Source organism: Alosa alosa, chromosome 9 (genome assembly GCF_017589495.1).
Source record: "Alosa alosa isolate M-15738 ecotype Scorff River chromosome 9, AALO_Geno_1.1, whole genome shotgun sequence".
Lineage (NCBI taxonomy): Eukaryota > Metazoa > Chordata > Actinopteri > Clupeiformes > Clupeidae > Alosa > Alosa alosa.
In genome coordinates this window covers 26,660,713-26,680,640 of record NC_063197.1, presented here as the reverse complement: position 1 = coordinate 26,680,640, position 19,928 = coordinate 26,660,713, and the positions used below count along the sequence as shown (strand labels likewise).

Below are 19,928 nucleotides of genomic sequence, written 5' to 3'. Positions count from 1 at the left end.
TCATCTGGTACTTTGCTTCTTCAAACAAATACACAACAGTCAATGTTAGGTTTAAGTGCGCTGCTCATTATATGTTGGTCCATTAAACTTTATACCCTGCAAGCCACAAAGTGGCTAGCAAAGAACTTAAGGCTGTATACTCGAGTAATATTACTGGCATTAATACCTTACTTAATTCATATTTACAGAATCTAGGCAATATGTAGGCAAGTTCTTGTCTGCATAATATAAAAGTCTGTAAAAAAGACCAGATATTGCGTTAACTGTTGAAATAATAAATTAAACTGTGGATCATTTAACAGAGAAATTACTGATGATAATATGCGGGAGGATCACAGTGGGTAGGAAATATATATTTTAGTTATGGCTGATCCAGATTAAGACATAACGGCTTTCCTTTTTCCCCCAAAGTGTAACACCTACATTGTACAAATAAAAAAAAGTTGTGTTATTTCATTCAGATAATTTGTCTTGAAGATAAAATGGTCACTTTAGTCATGTTTCAGAGAGGCTGCCATTACCTATAATAAAAAAGCAAAATCAGTGGTATTTTTTGTTTCTTTGGTTTGGAATACATGTGAAAGAATATAGAAGTCCATCACAACATCCTATAGGTTTGCTTGGAGAACCGGGCTGAAATATTGATGGTGGTAGTTTAAAATGGGGCAGGTTTTAGGCTCTCCCTCCGCGGTATAGTGCTGGAATAAGTTAATACCTTTGATTTTCGTGCACTTGGAAAATTAATTCAACCGAGTTGCAGGTGGAATCGTGTAATCCTGGATCTGTAAATTATGGATGTAATTTTATTGGATTTTTCACATGCTCCCTCACCCTCTTTTTCACGTTTTTTCAAGCATGAGAAAAAGGTACACAAAACTAGAGTGAGAGGAGACTTGATCAGAGGGCAGCGAGGTCTTAAAATGAACAGTTGGAATGGCTGAGTTCAAATATTCTCTTCCAAGATGGAACAGCATGCAGTTTTACATCAGCTGTGGTATGCCATCAGGAATGGACTGCTACTTTGAAACAGACCATATGCAGAATGCTTGCCGACGTTATGAGCGAAATTTTTACCTTGGCCGCCATGTGAAAATGTACTTTGGTTACTGTGGACGGGTTGTATGCACTGAAATCTTTCCCTTGACTGCTTTCCTAACACTTTGATCCTCACCACTTTGGGGTGGGGTGGGGTTGCAGAATCGTAGTGTCAACTTAAAGTCAAACACTGTTAAGTTTTCAGTGTCATTTTGGAATACTTTTTAGAAGAGTGACGACTTTGTAAAGTATTTGCTGTTAAAAGTCAAAAGTCGTGGTACTCTGTGAGCAGTTTTGATTTTTGTTTGGATGGCTTTTTTTGTTGGTCCACTGACTAGTTTTGGTTTGACTGGTTTTGTCGAACCACTGACTAGAAATCTGTTAGTCTATGTCAATGTGTATGTACAGTATGCACTTGTCAGTCTTTGTGTACAGGAATAGTGTACTCATTTTTGTGTGGGCAGGAACGACCTAGAATTTGTTTGTGTGTGTGTGTTAATGTGTTTAATGTGAACTTCTGCAATTCTTGGAGCTTGTTATTGCATGTCGATAGTGTGTATGTGTGTGTGTGTGTGTGTGTGTGTGTGTGTGTGTGTGTGTGTGTGTGTGTGTGTGTGTGTGTGTGTGTGTGTGTGAGTGAGGTGTGTGGGGGTGTGCTTCTGTTTGAGTTTCTCTATGTGCCTGCCTTCTGTTTTGCGTGGGTCTTTTTATTTATGTATGTGTTTTTGACCTTGTATGCGCATTGTTAGTGTGCATACTTAACATACACTTCCGTTTGAGAGTGTGTGTGTGCGTGCGTGTGTGTTGGTGTGTGTAGGCTGCGACCTTTACACATTCACAAATTAAGCATTGTCGTCTGTGTCGCTGACATCTTAATTGTGCCCTTCCCCCCCCCCGACAGGGCTTCTTCAAGCGCACCGTCCAGAACAACAAACGCTACACGTGCATCGAGAACCAGAGCTGTCAGATCGACAAGACCCAGCGCAAACGCTGCCCCTACTGCCGCTTCCAGAAATGCCTCACGGTCGGCATGAAGCTGGAGGGTGAGAGTGATTCTCCTTAAACTCCTTTTCACTTTTCCTCTTTTTTTCTTCTTCTTCTATTACTCCTCCTCTTCTTTCTTCTTCTCTTTTTCCATGCAAGGCCCGTTTCCATACTCACAAGCGCCCCTAGCATCTGAACAGAAAAACACACACACACACACACACGCACACACACACACACTCCGAGCCGGAGGCCTCTGTCTCCCTCTCTCCCTCTTGAACTTGTAAAGGCCTCCCAAAAAATCAACACTTTCCTTTTTAGTATACATGTTTTTTTTGTTTTGTTTTTTTTTTTTTTCTCCAGATTTTGAATTTAATCACTTTTTTCAAGTTTATTTGATTTGGTCTCCATAATGTGTTTTGTGACGTCTCTTCCCCTCAGCTCGCAGAAGCGGTGAGGTAATTACTATTAATTGTGTAATGGCCGGGGGGTAGAATTTCCAGGCCTGTCACTTTACAGCTTACTCGCTTTGATTTGCTCTCGTGTGTTGGTGCGGGGATTCAAGGCCCTCCAGCGCTCTGTCAGGCCTATCCAGGCACATGAATTTTTAGTTTTTCGCTGTTGTCACAGCTGGAGTGAGCCTGTGGAATCCTGATTTTTTTTTTGCTTTTTATTTCTTTTTTTTCCTTTTTTGGGGGGTGGGTGGATGGGGGGGGGGCAGTGTTGGGTGAAATCTTTTTGTAAACACTAAAGAGCAAGGCAGCCCAGAGAGAGAGAGAGAGAGAGAGAGAGAGATAGAGATAGAGACAGACATAATGAAACACACACACACACACACACACACACACACACACACACACATGCAGGCATACACACTCACGCACACTAATAATAAATGTTTTTGTAAAAAGTGTTTTTGTAAAAATAAAGTTGCGGTTCACTGTGTTTTGTTTCCTCCTCTGATTGTTTTTGGTATTTTGAATTGAACGCTAACACACATAATCTCCCTGTGATCCTGGCCTATCTGTTTGACACAGACAGTTGCCCCAATATGTCCGCGAACAACTCAGTCTCCTTATCAACCGCTGATAAGCCTCGGCGACTCATATCAACGTATACGCTCTGTTGTTTACAATGTTATTTTCATATCAGCAAGATTCCTACCGCTTTTGTTGCTGTTGTTTTGGTGTGTTGGTGTGCAGTTTAAAGCAGCACAAGTTTAAAACAGTGCCACTTCCTTATTTCACATACTCCATCAAAATATGATATCGCCAGTCTAGTCCAGTTCCTGCTCCCATTCTCACTCTTGCATTCATTTTAATTGGTTAGGCAGACAGGAGCCTTGAGTTGGTGGCATTGTGTATTAGATCATTCAATCTAACGCTGATCGATTCCCATCTCTCAGCAGCCACCTTGCGATTACTCAGAAAGGCATTTCCGGAGTGATGAATAAGAACAATTCAAAGGTTTTATTTAAGAAATAAACAGCGAGGGAGAAAATGCATGGCCTCAGATTAGCCTTGACGTGGTTTTGTTTGCGCTCTCTCTCTCTCTTTCTCTCTCTCTCTCTTTCTCTCTCTCTCTCTCTTTCTCTCTCAGTCTTGCTCCCCCTCTCCTCCCTCCTCCCTCCTCCTCCTGCTCCTCCTCTTCCTCCTCTGTCCACATCCCTGGCTCCACACGCTCGCTCAGTCATCCTTTAACCTGCCTTGGTGGTGCTGCACTCTCCTATTTCTTATGCATAGGCATCATAGGTATTCATGTGCGCGTGGGGGTCTGACCCCCGCCCACCCTCCGGTCCCCCCGGCCCCGGGAGCAAGGGCTCCCACAGACATGACAAACAGGGTGTCAGAACGCGACCGGCCCGCCCGTTAATATGCCACGCGGCGACAGGGATCCTCGCGTCCGCACGCGCTTAATATTCCTGTATATTAAACACACATAAATCAGCCAATAAGCGCCTGACGCCAACCGCCGGCCCTGCTGCTGCTGCCACCACTGAGCGAGAGAGAGAGAGAGAGAGAGAGAAGAGAGAGAACTTCTTCTTCTCCTCTTCTCTTCTCCTCTTCTCCTCTCATCCTCGTCTCTCCAGCGCTCCAGCGGGGGCTTCCTGTTGGGGTCAGTCTCCAGCCAGACGCCGATCAGAGAGAGGGAGCGAGGGAGAGAGAGAGAAAGAGAGAGAGGAAGAGAGAGAGAAAGAGAGAGAGGAAGAGTTGGGAGGGAAGAGGGAGGAGGGGTGGGCTTCGTTATTTTTTTTTCTTTTTTGCCCTTTTTTTTTTTGTTCTTTCTTCCAGTGGCAGAAAAAAAAAATCTGTATGACATGCATGTAAATAACCTTGTTTAATTAGACGCGAGAAGAGGATGATGGTGAGGAAAAAAGAGGTGGAATAATAATAATAATCACAAAAAAAAACGTGTATACATGATCAGACTGCCAGGTCTAGACCTAATTGTGTTTTCCCAAAAGGGACAACTATTAGTTTTCAGTTCATTAATTACCCTGTTGCTCTGAATCATTAATCGTTGTATAATGTATAATGGATACACAGGGTTTCCTCTTTCTCCATTTTTTATTCTTCTTTTTTTTTTTTTTTTGGGGGGGGGGGTGTTAAATTTTTAACGGCTGTGTTAATCCTCACCTTCAGTGCTTGAGGGCTATGTGGTTTACCCTCTGTGTGTGTATGTGTGTGTGTGAGTGTGTTTTGACCTGTCGTGGCTGCTGTGAGCCAGGGTGGGATCTGTGTCTCACACACTCAGATCAGCGTGGCCGCAACACACACACCGCTGTGACGGAGACCATTAAAATTGCTCCCAAGGCAGCTGCTGCACTGGATTCCTTTTAAAGTCCATTATTTATTTCAATTTTCCTCTCTGTTCCCTTTCTGTTTTTGTCAGTCTCTTACCTTATTTGGTGTGTGTGTGTGTGTGTGTGTGTGTTGTGTGTCTGTGTTCATTGGGACACTGATGGAGAGTATCATTGGTGGTGTGCTTGTATGCTAACTGACTCCAGGGGTCCAGCTGGAGTAGCTTGAGAGGATTAAGCGTGGGGGTGAGAGCGTTTGGTGGTGGTGGAGGCTTAAAGGTGATTTTGGGGATGCAGGAGCTGTTGAGGGTAGGGGTTAAAAAAAATTAAAGGTGGATTTTTTTAGAGAAACCTTTAGTCATTCACCTGCTGACAGTCCAGCTCCACGGACAACCGGGCACGAGGAATAACTAAACATGAATAATTAGCACATGCCCCAAAACAGATGACCCCCCCCCCCCCTCGCCCTCGCCGCCCCCAAGAAAAAAAGAGAAAGATGAAGGAAGGAGAGGTAGTGGCCTCCCTGTGGCTGGGATCAGAGACTGACGGCTTAACACACGGAGCTGCTCTGTTGATTTGATGTAATGACCAGGATTAGCATCACGTTTTGTTAAGTTAAATATTCCTCTAAATGTCACTCTGTTTGACTGGAAAAGAGTGGGTTCAAATATCACCATTTACCAAATCATGTCACTGTATACCTTTGGACAATGTTAGATTATTCAATGATCTTAAATAACCAAGATACAAATGTGCAATTTTTTGATCAATTTTATTTTTATATTGAGAGAAAAAAAATATGCTCAGGGAAAGAATCGCAGGTAAAGACATTTTTGTATAATTTATATAGCAAAACCTATTTCTTCTACTTCTATTGTCAAAAACATTTACTTTACATTTATCTTTAACATTTATTTTACTTTGAACCTTATGAACTTTACACATCACCAATATCACAGTTGTTCAAAAGGGGGAATTTTCCCACTGACAAAAGCATAACCCCGCTAACCCGCTAACTACCTCTAGCTTGAGTCACTTGTATCACTGTGAGCCAATGGTATCAGTTCTCCGATGTCACACAACTTTCTCCTAATGTTACGGGTTATTCTTGTAGTAGAGCAGAGCAGATTTTTCACGCTTGAGCACATGAGCCTAAGATGTGGTTTGTGAGTTCGGTTACTTGTATCTGTCATTTTTTCTGTGTATGTTTGTGTTTATTTCTACTTATATTTGGACTTTGGCTACTGTACCAAAAAGCTTCAGATGGAAAGGAAGTTAGGCAACACTTTTAGCTTTTAGGTTAGTCAGTATCAGAATCAATAAAATAATTGACTCATTTCATTTATGCATACCACAAAAGACAGTGCATTGACACCCTTCCTCTCTTTCTCTCTCTCTCTCTCTCTCTCTCTCTCTCATCTCTCTCATGCTTTAGCTGTGCGGGCGGACCGCATGCGTGGCGGCCGCAACAAGTTTGGCCCCATGTACAAGCGTGACCGGGCACTGAAGCAGCAGAAGAAAGCCCTGATCCGCGCCAACGGCCTGAAGATCGAGGCCATGACGCAGGTGATGCAGAGCGTGCCCACCGACCTCACCATTACCTCGGCCATCCAGAACATCCACTCCGCCTCGAAGGGCCTACCGCTGAGCCACGCCGCGCTGCCGCCGGTCGACTACGATCGCAGCCCCTTCGTCACGTCGCCGGTCAGCATGGCCATGCCGCCGCACGCCGGCAGCCTCCAGGGCCACTACCAGGCTGCCTACGGCCACTTCCAGAGCCGCACCATCAAATCCGAGTACCCCGAGCCGTACACCAGCTCACCCGAGTCCATTATGGGCTACCCGTACATGGACACGTACCAGAGCGGCTCGCCGCCCAGCTTCCCGCACCTCATCGTGGAGCTGCTCAAGTGCGAGCCGGACGAGCTGCAGGTCCAGGCCAAGATCCTGGCCTACCTGCAGCAGGAGCAGGCCAGTCGGGGCAAGCACGAGAAGCTCAACACCTTCGGCCTCATGTGCAAGATGGCCGACCAGACGCTCTTCTCCATTGTGGAGTGGGCCCGCAGCAGCATATTCTTCAGAGAGTTAAAGGTATGAAATGTTCTCTGTCTCTCTTTTCTTTCTCGCTCTTTATCTTCCTCTGTGTGTGTGCGTCTTTATCTTCTGCTCTTCGACTCTATCTCTCTCTCTCTCTCTCTCTCTCTCTCTTTCTCACGCTTTCTCTCTGTCTCTGTGTGTTATATAAACATAGACGAAAGTTTTGATTTTTAAACCTTTGTAAAAACATTGAGAATTAGAGTTGTGGTTTGGACATCAGGGACATTCTTGATATGAAAGATTTATGAAATATAGATGTTCTTATTTCACTGATGTTTATGCAAATACATTGGGGAGATAATACATTTATACGCATGCATGAAAAATGGATAAATAGCTTGCTGAGTCTTTCTTTGGCATTACTAAGAAAGTATTTGCTGTGTTCATTCCTAATTAACAGAAACCACACAAATTCATAAAAGATTGTCTTCTTTTAAAAAATCTTCTTCTGTTAAAAATTGCATTTAGCCTAATACAACACAGGAATAAATTTGTCTGATACCTCCTTCCAAACAGTCTATACAACTTCAAACGAACAAAAACAAAACATTCAAGTTAATCAAAATACTCATCCATTAAAGATGATCTTGGTGTTACAGTGCTTTAGGAAAACTTGACCCTGATCATTTGTGCAGTCTGTGAGTCCTTTTGTGGTTTGTAGGCCAGACCATGAATTACATCTGCGTGAGTCATTTCATGTGTGTATTAAAATCCAAACGACATCCCTGAATATCTGGCCACAGTCTGCATAAAATTCTGTGCGGCCTTTGGAATTTTCCACCAGTCCAAAGCACATCAATTAACCCAGGAAATTAACTCAAAGTACTTGAGGGAGGCTATGAATACCACCACAAAGAAAGCACATAAAAACTTTTGAGCAATTTATGGCTAGAAATGAAATTGTAAAGAAAGTTTTTTTTAATTGTAGGATTCCTGCTTTCTGTAGAGATTAAGTGTATAATATATATATAATACAATAGCATATGGACATTTTTTTAGACATTCGTACTAGATACTACATAATCACATGGCAAATATGTTATATGTATATAATATGTGTATTAACAACCTTATTTCATTTCTTATTTTTGGTATTTAAGGCACAGTGTTACACAAGTATCACAGATAATCTGAAATTAATTGGAAAAAAGTTTTCCTTTTGGTTATTTGTTAAGATCATGCTTTAAGGGCTGGTGTATTAGTGCATAATTGTAGATCACAGAGTGGGTGATTTGTATATCTCACTGTCACGCTCAGCTCATTTGCCTCTGTGTGATTGTCATCACAGCATTTTAATGGGGCATAGATATCATGGAGGAAAAATGCTATTGTCAAAATTCCACAATTGGCTCCCGTCAAAAGCTTTTGATATTCATGTTGACATTTATCAGGGCTGGCCAGTGATGGGGTTAGACACCTGAATGATTTCATTCAAATTTGCTCTAGTGTACTTAGTTCGCTATTTGGGCTTTTCCCAATCATGGTAATTATTTTCAATAGCCGCCTTTTTGCCGGACACATTCACCACAGCCCATCGACAGATGATGGCCGGCAGCCTCTCACACTCTTGGCCATCACAAGCTGCCATTGTTCTGTGCTAAATGACAACCCTAGAGTATGGACCTAATGGTTAGCGAGTCTCACCTTTTACAATAGGTAGAAAGGAACCCCCCCCCAAAACCCCCCAATTCCTGCTTCCTATCCTCTCCAGCATTGTTTTGTTGTAGTTTTTTAATAGCAGGGTAATAGCAGGGGTGGTGCAGACAGCAGGAGCGTCTATATGTGTGGTGCAGAGAGAGAGAGAGGGGGGGGGGAGACAGAGGGAGGTGAGAGGACAATGTGTTGAAGTGAGCGTTTTTACCTGGAGAGGGCTCTTCATGGGCCCCCAGCGAGACACACTCCGAAGCTCAGGGGCTAGAAATTGATGTGCCAGCAGCACTCATAGATGTTTTCAGATATCCCACTTGACCCCCCCCCACACACACACACACACACACACACACACCTCACTCTCTTTCTCTCTTTCTCTCTTTCACTCTCCCTCACGTCCTGCTCTCTCGCTCCCCGGCTCGTTGCTAATTAGAGGATACTCGTGGGGTTGCTGGGAAGCGGTGAGCTTAGCGCTGGTGATGGGCGCAAAACCCTGCGTAAGCTCCCCCGCTGTGTTGCAACAAGCCTCTAACAAATAAGGCACTCAGGTACACAGACAGCGCTGTTGCAATGGGCGGACAGGGCTTCGCTGGATGTTGTCGATGTCAGGTCAAATGCAGGTGCTCTCATAGCAGCCACAAAAGAAGAAGCGCACAGATCGTCAGTGGTATCATATTTTTTTTAATGAAATCTGAAAAATCTTTCATATTTGAGCAGTGTTTATATTGAGAGAAAGCTGCATATTGATCTCTGTTCTGTAATGTACCGTATACACATTCACTCATTTTGAGAGTTGAGGGCTGTCTTCTCCTTCTCCTCCTCTCTCTCTGTCTCTTGTTCTTTCTCTCTCTCTCTCTAGTTCTCTCTTTCTCTGACCACGATTTTCCAGGAGGAGTCATGTGTACAGTAAATCAAAAAAATATATTGTCATCATCAACCTTTGTTTGTCTCTTGCATGTGATATCCTCTGTGAGTAAAGTCGTGGCAGCAGAGAGGGCAATGTAGGATAAACACAGGAAATGTGTGAATAAAAAGCCTGTCTGGGGTATGGCTTGTTAAGTGACTATAAATACTCACCTACATCTCTGATGCTATGATTAGCGTCGTAGGAACAAAAGGCATTTCTCTGGTAATGGGGAAGGGGTGAGAAAGCGCCTGGCCAGAAGCGTTTAAAGATTTAGTTTCCATAAGTTGAACATGGTTACAGGCTCATAAATATTTAGCCACAATGAAGCCTCTGAAGAGAGCTGGCCCTTTGTGTCTGCTCACAGATACATTCCAAACAGCATCCTTCACTGGGCAGGTGTTAGACTGTTTGGAAAAAAAAGAGAAAAGGATCTTCCTTGACTTATTGTTGCTCAGAGTTTATTGTAACTTTTGAGATTGTTACTCTTGTAATTGTATTGTGCTGATTTTTAGAATTAAAAAGGCAAAGAAAGTGATGACAGGGCATAAATAGGCGCTCTTGTTTTCAAGGCCATCTCTAGAAAGCTACAACTGCTGTGAAAGATTTAATCACTGGCCTTAGATTACATGTGGGACTTAGAATTTGAATGGTGGCTGTTGAAGAATGTACCAGAAATACACAGAGTGAAGGACCTGTTTTTTTGCAGGTTTTCTTAAATGAAGAAATTCTTAAAATATGAAAGTATGAGATAAAAAGAAACAGCCATCTCCTTTTATCACCATAGACCAGTACCCCAACAGATGACAAAGACATTCCTGTGGTTATGCAGTGTGTCATTCCTATTGGTAACAGTTATCTGTTATAACAGTTATATCAGGCGAGTGTGTGTGTAGGTGATGTATTTGCCCATGTAAGATGGTTTGTTGATGAGAACATTTGTGAGAGAGTATGTGAATTTAGATATGTTTGTTTGTTTGTATGTGGTGTTGTTTAAGTGTTCACATCCATGTGTGTGTCTGTGTGTGTTGCATATGCGTGTGTTTGACTGTCTGCCTCTGTTTGTCTGTGTGTGTTTGTGTGCGTGCGTGCGTGTGTGCGAGTCTCTGATGGTGGCATCCCGCCCCTGGTGTTGTGTCATGCTCTCAGTGGGAGCTGGGGGGAAACAGATGCACGGCCAGCCTGGCTGGGTGAGGGGGGCTGTCACCGGGGCCGCTCAGCCCCAGCCGTATGGGCTCTGCCTGGGAAGAGCTCCCCGCACGGCACTGCAGGGCCCGGGGATGTGGGGAGTGATTCATGCCTGCGGAGAGATCACCTCTCCGCTTCGCTCCGCCGCACCTCTAGCTCCATTGTTTACAGGATAGGATGCATACGGCCACTAGCCTTTCCTTACTACCCCCCCCCCCACCCCCTCCTCCCACGTGAGTAGGCAGACAATGGGATGCCATTAATGGCTGGAAATATATAATGTTTTTTTTTGTTTGTTTGTTTCTTTGTATGTGTTGTGCAGGTTTGTGTTTGCATGTGTGGTAGTGAATGGGTTTGACCATGAGCATGCGTAGTGCAAAATGAATATCAGTTAGATACTGTAGTGGCGTGAAGTGCACGATTCTTTTATCACTCACAGGCCACGACTCTTTTTGTACTAGAACGGTGCACTTTTTGGCCATTTTTCCAATACCACCATTTTGGTGAACTAGCTAACTATTTAACAAAATTAACAAAAAATATAATGTATCCATTGAATTGATAAGAATTGTTTGTAATTATTAAAATTGTGCAATAAGCTTAGTAAAGCATTTTGTAAGCCAACCAATGTGTTTTGATGTACACCCGAACAAAAATGATATTCCTCTTATTGATGAGATCTGTTAGCTTGCATTTATTTAAAAAAATATTAGATTGATGCTTTTTAAATGTGCCAATTGAACATTTTTCAAAAACAATTTCAATTTCCATGCAAGAATCTCAGCAAGGTTTTGTTTGGAATGGCAAGATCAGTTTCTTACCATACCAAGTCCCCCCCAATGCTGTCAGAGTAGCTTAAAAAATTACATTCCATTTCACCCAGCTGCTTTCAAAGCACGTAGGTTTGCGTTTGTCTCTGTCGTAACGTTATACATATATTTAGTTCTTCAACCTGATAAAACTCAACCGTGCAAAGCCAACGATGCTTTGACATGTGGCGCCAATATTTATTTTTGCCCGTTCATGGCTGCTGGGGGACAGTCCTGTATGAGTCTTCGTTTTTTTTCTCTCTTCCCTTTTTTCGCTTTTTTTGCTCTTTCTTTCGAGTGAAAGGGAATGACAATACCAGGCCAGCCATTAAGTGTGGAGGACTGTATTAGGACCTTGTTCCTGGCCCTGCACCCAGCAGAGAACCCGGGCTCTTATTGGAAAAGCATCTGGAGGAGAGACCAGAGGAAAAGGGCCTCCAGCTTCAGAAATACCCCACACACACACACACACACACACACACACACACACACACACACACACATACCTCCCCAAATCTTGTGCACCTTTGACAAGGCAACCTGCCTCATTAAACATGGGCGTCAAGCTAGTGCGATAGCCGCTAATTACTGTTCATACGGTCTACTCCCTTTAAAGTGGCCAGCCAGGGCTGTCTTGCGCCTGCCTTAATCAATTAATAAATCCATACCAGGTGAGTCTATCAGGAGGAGCAGGAGGGACGGCTCTTTATGCAAGGCATGCATTCTCCAGTTTACATATATGGATCAGCTTTAGTGAATAATGTACAGAGCGGATACTTCTCACCAGGTGCATAATATCCTCTGTATATGAATATTGCATGAGTTTACTTTTGTGCGGAAAAATAAAATGTGTGGTGTTTTTCATTCAAAGTGTGACTAGAGAACTCATCAGTTTTCTGATGTTGTTTTTCTGTCCAGTTTATCAGGAAAGGGTTTCCAGTAGAGAGTCTGTTCGTGTCTGCATCAGAAAGAATTAATTAGCCGTTTCGGGCATGATCTGTGAACTTGTAGGCGATTTATGTCCCCCCTTCACCCCACCCACAAGACATCCGCCCCTACTCCATCCCCTACACACACAGCTCCCCCCACACCACCTGCCCACTGTCCCTGACCCCACCCACCCCCTCCCTCCCCCTCCCCACACAACCCCCAGCCGTCACAGAGGTCACCCGCCGCTATCTCCCTGACAAACTGCGTGCGCGCGAGTGGCGGCACAGCAGGTCAAAGATTTGTAACTGTGTCCCTGGTCCATTGCATTTGAATTATTCTGCTGTGCTGCTTTCCCCCCCCTCCTCTCTCTCTCTCTCTCTCTCTCTCTCTCTTTCTCTCTATCTCCCTCTCTCTCTCTATCTCCCTCTCTCTCTCACTCTCTCTATCTCTCTCTCTCTCTCTCTATCTCCCTCTTTCTCTCTCTATCTCCCTCTCTCTCTCCTCTTTCTCTCTCTATCTCCCTCTCTCTCCTCTCTTTCTCTCTCTATCTCCCTCTCTCTCTCTCTCTCCCTCTCTCTCTCCCTCTCTCTCTCTCTATCTCCCTCCCTCTCTCTCTCTATCTCCCTCTCTCTCTTTCTTTGTGCCGCCCTCTGATGCACACCGTTTTGCATTAGCCGCTCTATCCTGTGAGCATTTTGTTGGGGGGGGGGTGGGGTTGAACTAGGGGATGGGAGCAGCAACAAGGGTAGGGGTGCGTCCTGAAGGACGGGGGGGTGGAGAAGAGTCGGGGAGAGGGGGGCTGGTGGGGGGGTGGGGAGAGGGGGGTGGGGGGAACAGGTGGAAGGTTAATGGCCCTGGACCGGATCCACCAGCCGCTCTGACTTGATATATGGGCTTTGGGCCTGGTGCAGGCGTAGGCTTTCAAAGATATATTATTTCATTTGAGGAGCAGCATTCTGGGGCCTACATTTGTCCACTGATAGATGATATCCCCCCGCACCCCGGCAGCCACAATTGGCGATGGCGTGTGAGTTTTTGTAAGGCCTGCTCCTGTACATATTTTTTTTCCTCCTCTGTCTCTCTCACTCTCTGTTCTCTCCCTCTCTCTCTTTGACCTCTCCCTCACTCTTTCCCCCTCTCTCTCTTTCTCTCTCTCTCTCTGTCTCTCCCTCTCTTTTCCATGCTGTAGGCAGGTCCTCTTGGCAGGAGAGTTTTTTTAAGCTGCTATTTCAGTGGTAACAATATCTGTTTGATCAGGGCAGATATGTAGCACTGTAGCAGGGCTTGTGCCACAAAGGCCCCCTCTCATTCATAAATTACACACATTACCGTCAAAAAGATGGCTGCTTGCACCATAAATACTAAAAAGTATGTTTATCTTATATATTCTAAGCGGCAGTTTATCTCGATTATTGCCAACAGCTGATAGCAAGGGGTGAGGGTGATTTTGATTTAGATAACTGTATCAGACTCATGCTTGCATAATAATTCACCTGACCTGCTGGGAACAGGGAGACACCCCCACCACCACCACCACCACCAACACACACACCGCCACCAACACACACACCGCCACCAGCCTGCCGGCAAGGTGGTGTAAATATATTGCCGAAATTCACAGCTCATTACTTGGTCATTGTCCTATTTAGGTCTCCGTAGCTTTAAACATCTGCCGCCGCGAGCCGCACATAATTACTTTGGTTATTTGATCACCGCCCTCGTGCCCGTTATTCACTGGGCTCTTGTCCCGTTTGCCATTCTTGTCCTGGTGCTGCGCCCCCGCCCCCCCCCATCTCTCTCTCTCTCTCTCTCTCTCTCTCTCTCTCTCTCTCTCTCTCTCTCTTCTCTCTCTCTCTTTCTTGCTCTCTCTATTTTTCTGGCTGTTGTTTACTGCAAGTCAGAACTAGAAGCCCAGAAGACAGACACACAGACTCTGCAGGAGAGCCATGTGTGGCTACTGCCCCCCCCCCCCCCTTTCCAAATTCCCCAATCCCTCCAGCTTACCCACCCGGGGGAGTTGGTAGGCCGGAGGAAGGAAGCCTGTGCACTTGTTAAAAGGAAAGATTTAGGGTCCGAAATCCCCGCCGAGAGATGCAGACGCACCAGGGAGGGGTGGTTTTTTAGTGTTTCACGGAGTCTGTTCATCCACTTGTTGCTTTGATGGGAAATAAAAGGCGGAAAGCCCATCATGAGGCACCAGTGGCCCAGGCAGGAGAGCTGATCGACTCGTCCAGCCATTGGCCTTTGTGATGTCTGGCCGTTGCGGACACAGGGCACAAGGGTTTTTGTCCCCTTTTGTTCCATTCATTCATTCATTCATTATATTTGTGGCTTTCCCTCTTTTTCGATTTCACGTTATACTTCTACTAAACTCAGAAATTCTGCTACACACACAGAAATGTAAACACACACAACACACACACTTATACAAATGCCTACAATCTAAGATGGCACTGAAAAACTTCTAAGAAGTGACAGATTCATATTTCCAAAGCACTTTCTAGTCGGAATAAGTCAAATGCTTTTTTTCTCTTATCAGATGAATATTATGATAAAAGCTTTTTTTATTGGCGTGTAAGGGTCTTGTTAAGGGGTTGGGGATGTGCAGTGAACCTGTAAGAAGTGGCGTGCTCTCCCCGGAGCGTTCTCCAGTCTGCGCCGGACGAACCCCGACAATCAAGGCATGAAATGAGAGAGGTGGGAAAATGGGGGCCAGCGAAGACAGCTGATTTTAAAAGGATGTTTGCTAACAAATCAACTCAAACGGTACTTTGCCAAATGGCAAACAGTGGGGAGCACAACAGTACACATTGTGCCAACAAACCGTCGACAATCAAAAGGGTGAAGGCTCACAAAGCAGGCGCAGGCATGCCACTGGGGACCTGTGGCTTGTCGCTTCGCATGCAAACTGCCGCGCGGGTGAGAAATATGGCATGCGGGTCCGTGCGGGTTAAGCGCTCCAACCCTTCCGCTGAGGCATGGGAAGCCTTTTGTGCTGGTCAGGTGCCTTCAGTCAGTCTCATGTTATTGTCTCTCTGCACAGCGCTGGCATTCTCGTATTATCGTCCCCCTGTCCACACACAGGGCAGTGCAGGGGTTAAAGGTCACTGCCGCTTCTTCTCGGTCCCCACCACACCCCCTGCATTTCTGCGCCACCCTCTGGACCGGGTGCTACTCGGGTGTCCTTCTTGGGTTTATCTCACGCCATTGTCACATGCTAGCAGCAGAGATTGATGTGCAGATTGGGTTCCCCCAACTAACACGGCAATGGAAGGGAGCTCAGCGCTGACGAAAGGGTGCTAACGAGGACACTTTCAGTTGCTTGGTGTCTTCTGCTTACGAGAGCTGACTTCTGCTTAGAACGAACTGAAAAAGTAAAGGGAAAAACATATTTTTTATTTCGATTTTGATCTTTTTCAATGTGTTGAATCACAGAGGTTATTTATTTTCGGTTCACCAATTCTTTTGGAGTGTTTGGATATGGATAAGAAGTGCTCCACTCCCCATTGTTCCTCCTTGGCTTTATTATCTGAGCTGTAATGGAGTCTTCTGGGGGAGGGAGGGGAGCTGGCTTACCTCCTTGCTCTCTGTCAACAGTTGTCCTCAACATCTATTTTTGCTACTTATTTACAGCCCCCTATTCTGGACACCGGGGGGGGGCTTGCTAAGGGAGTCTAAAGACAATAGATAACCACCAAGAACCCCTCATATACACCCACACATTCACACACCCAAAAGACAGGCAGCCTGCTGGGTAGTCTTACAGAGGACTTATATTTATCCATTGTCAGTGATTAGGTTTGGGCTTTGATGAATGACATGTGTGTTTCAGATGGGTAATGCCATAAGGGACCAAGTTACGACACGCCAAAACGTGTGAGACCTCAAACCCTCCCCAACAGAAAAGGACAAAACCACCTGTTCATTAGGCCCTGTTTAACATCCTTATCCCACTCTCTCTTTGTTTCTACAACCTCACGCAGACTGGGGTGATGAGGCTGGCACGGTTCTCTTATAAATGTTTCCATATTCCTGGCAACATTCAAATGTGTATCAAACTGGAGAGATTTTTTTTTATGTCGTCGGGCCCTCATCTAAATGGATGAAAGAATGCTTTCTTGTATGAATCAGAGGGAAATTCCTCACAGGCTAACCATTTGTAACAGCTCAAGGGAACGTCGAGCGCTGGGTGATGACAGTGCAGCTAAAACTTTTAGAGGTGAGCGTGAGCGGCAAAGCGCAGGAGGCACTTCTGACGTTAGCGCCGCAATCCCAACGGCAAGGCAAGCCGCACCGACAGAGGCACCGTTCCAGGTGTCATAGTCTTCCTTAATGTTTCGCCCCAAATCATGGAAGCAGGTGGAGGATTTTTTTTTATGTCGTTTGTGTAGGTTTGATCACCGCAGCTTGTGTAGGTTTGATCACCGCAGTCAGTGCAGGGTCGTGTGCAGCTGCTATAAAGAATATGTCAGCTCACATTCTCCCCATGATGGGTCTGTTTTTACTCTCTCTCTTTCTCTCTCTTTCTTTCTCTCTCTCTTGCTCTGAAAAATTGAAGTAGTAGTGGTACTTAAAGAAAAGAAACCACCACAAGTGGTCTATTGTTCCTGAGATGCGGGCCAACACATGAACGCGTTAAGCAGCGCAAATGTTCTCCCTGAATGTCTGCAGCTGCAGGCCGTTTAGCCGTCGAGGGTGGTGAGAGTATGCGTCCCCATAGCCCATACCCTCCCTCTATACACAGAGACACACACACACACACACACACACACACGCATACACCCTCATGAAATCCCCTCCGAGGCTCTGAGCCCAGAGGGAACAGCCCCATTCCTGTCCATTTTAAATAATACAGAAGGTCCAGACTAGGGTCTGAGGTCCATTTACTCCAGGCCTCCTCCTCCTCCTCCATCTCCACCTCCAGCCGATCCTGTGCCTCTGCTGCCTGCATAGTGGTGGTGGTGGTGGTGGTGGTGGTGGTGCTGGAGAAGGGGAGGGTGGAGGTGGTCAGAGTGCTTTCTGTCCACCCGTCACACGCAGCACATAAATATCGACAGCTCTGGACAATAAAGAGAGCCAATAAGTCGGGGGGGAATCAAGGGAAAACAATTCCCCGGATCAAATCGAATAAACATGCAGAAATCATTCCCCCCCCCCCCCCTTCATCTGCCCTATCACTTCCCAACCTAAGCAACCCCCCACTGCCCCTAAACAAACACTCCACCACCACCAGCGTCCACCCCTGCGTCCACCTCTCCTTCACTCTAATGTGGAGTGAGTGGGGTGTGTGTAGATTGAGGACTGCGAGCGGATCGATACCCAGCCTGGGTCGACAGCACAGAACTCATTTTACATTTGGAAAGCATTATTTTCTCACTGTAGTTGAGGTGAGTGGATGAGGAAGTGGGGGTATGAGGGACTGTGTGTGTGTGTGTGTGTGTGTGTGTGTGTGTGTGTGTGTGTGTGTGTGTGATGGGTGGGGTGATGTGTGTGTGTGTGTGTGTGTGTGTGGGGTCTGTAGGGGGATTGGGGTGGTACTTAAGGGAAATCATGCTCCCATGCCTTCATGTATATTAGGAGCCTAATGTTCATCTGAATAATTGATTAGCGCAGCTCTGTGTTTTTGATAATTAGTTGATAGCTTCTTAGCTTTAAGCCCTCAGATCCCATACCAGAGACTCAGAGGCCAATTTCTTCTCTCTCTCTCTCTCTCTCTCTCTCTCTCTCTCTCTCTCTCTCTCTCTCTCTCTCTCTCTTCATTTTTCCAAATGTAATGTTGCAAAGGTGGGGGGTGGGATGTGCTAGAACAACGCGGGAACAACAGTACTTAACATGAAAAGCTCCACCGGGCCAGGCGAGACAACTCGCACGGCTTAACTGTTTCTGCTGCGAGCGAGGCTAAGTCAAATGTGAGCGGGGTGGGAGTCGGCTTTTTTTCTTTCTCATAACCTCATTTCATCACTCTGACTCTGTTTTCTGTTTTTTTCTCTCTTCCTCTGCTTCCTCTCCCCAGGAGGATTTTTTTTTCTCTTGCGTTGCTAAAGAGGTTTATACCGACCATTGCTTCTTTACACCGAGAAGTCCATATTTTACCAGCGCTGGCTATTAGCTAACCTGAAATTTGGACTTGGAGTTAATTATAGCCCCTGACTATTGACTGTAATATGCGAGTGCTATGAATTTCATTTGATTACATTAAGGGCCACATAGCAAATTAAATAGGGGGGATTGCCATCCAAAGAAATTAAAGCAGTTACAATTCAGAGTGCCGAATAAGATTTACTCTATAAAATTGCCACTGGTCAGACCCTTCTGTTTGCACAGGCAACACAGAGGAAGAACAAATGCTAAAATAGGCTCTATTACCATGTCAAAAAAAAAGAAAAAGAGAGGGTGAGAGAGGGAGAGAGAGAGAAAGAGAGAGAGAATGGTTTTGTCTGATGTGACCTTGGACAGTGAAGCATGCTCACTTCTTCAGAGCTGAAGAGAGTGGTCCGATCACTCCTAAAAAATCAGTGCCTTCTGTTGTTTGAGGAGTGTATGTGTGTTTGTGTGTGTGTGTGTGAGAGAGAGAGGGAGAGAGGTCTAATGAGTGTGTATCTCTGTCTCTCTCTCTCTCTCTGTATGTGTGTGTTGTGTGTGTGTGTGTGTGTGTGTGTGTGTGTGTGTGTGTGTGTGTGTGTGTTTGTTTGTGTGTGTGTGTGAGAGAGAGAGAGAGGGGGGAGAGGTCTAATGAGCAAGGTCATGTCTGGAAAGGGCTGTTGGAAGAGTCTGGCCTCTCCGACTTGCTGCTGCCTGGCCAGGATGACACCTTAGACGCTTGGGTCAGCATAGGAAATCCTTTAACATGTACAGGGCGGACAACTACCTTTTGTTTTTCCCATTGGCAAAGCCACTGAGCTGTTGGTGTCTTAGGTTTGTGTGTGTGTATGTGTGTGTGTTTCTGTCTGTCTCTGTCTTTCTGTCTGTCTGTCTGTCTGTCTGTGTGTGTGTGTTTCAGTAAATGTGTGGTCTGTGTGTGAGCGTGTGTGTGTGTGTATATGTGTGTCTGTGTGTGTCTATGAGCTTCTGTATGTGCTTTGGGGAGTGTGTGTGTGTGTGTGTGTGTGTGTATCTGTGTACACAAACATGTATGTCTGTGTTCGGTGTGCCTGGGTGCGTGTCTCGGTTGAACGTGGTTTGTAGTTGAGGTCAGAGGTCACACTCGGGAGACTGTTAATGCGGTCGCCGTGGGAACTGATCAATCTCCATTCTTTAGCATTATTGATCAGGCATCCGTTAGGACAGGCCCCTTGCCTGCGCCCCCGCACAGTCCTGCCCTGAGGAGCCAATCAGGACCCCTCTGCAGAGACCCCCTACACTCCGGCTCGAGCACCAGACATCGCCTGGCCAGCGTGCTCCCAAGCCCCCTCTGCACTCGACTCCCAGCCTGTCTGTTTTGCAGTTGCATTTGTTTGCTCTGTAGACCCTATTTGTGTTATGTCTAGGACCATCTGTTTTGTGGAGCCGCAGAGAGGAGAATGCAGAAGCT

The 19,928-nt window shown here is 45.6% G+C and overlaps 1 protein-coding gene across 1 annotated transcript in view; it reads left to right on the top strand.

The window, feature by feature from the left end:
* nr5a2 (nuclear receptor subfamily 5, group A, member 2) overlaps nt 1-19,928 on the top strand; it is a 64,467-nt gene that overhangs the window by 6,084 nt on the left and 38,455 nt on the right. Inside the window, exons 4-5 of the mRNA XM_048253019.1 lie at nt 1,937-2,078; nt 6,255-6,910. Coding sequence (XP_048108976.1) covers nt 1,937-2,078; nt 6,255-6,910 — 798 coding nt within the window. The remainder of the gene's footprint in view (nt 1-1,936; nt 2,079-6,254; nt 6,911-19,928) is intronic.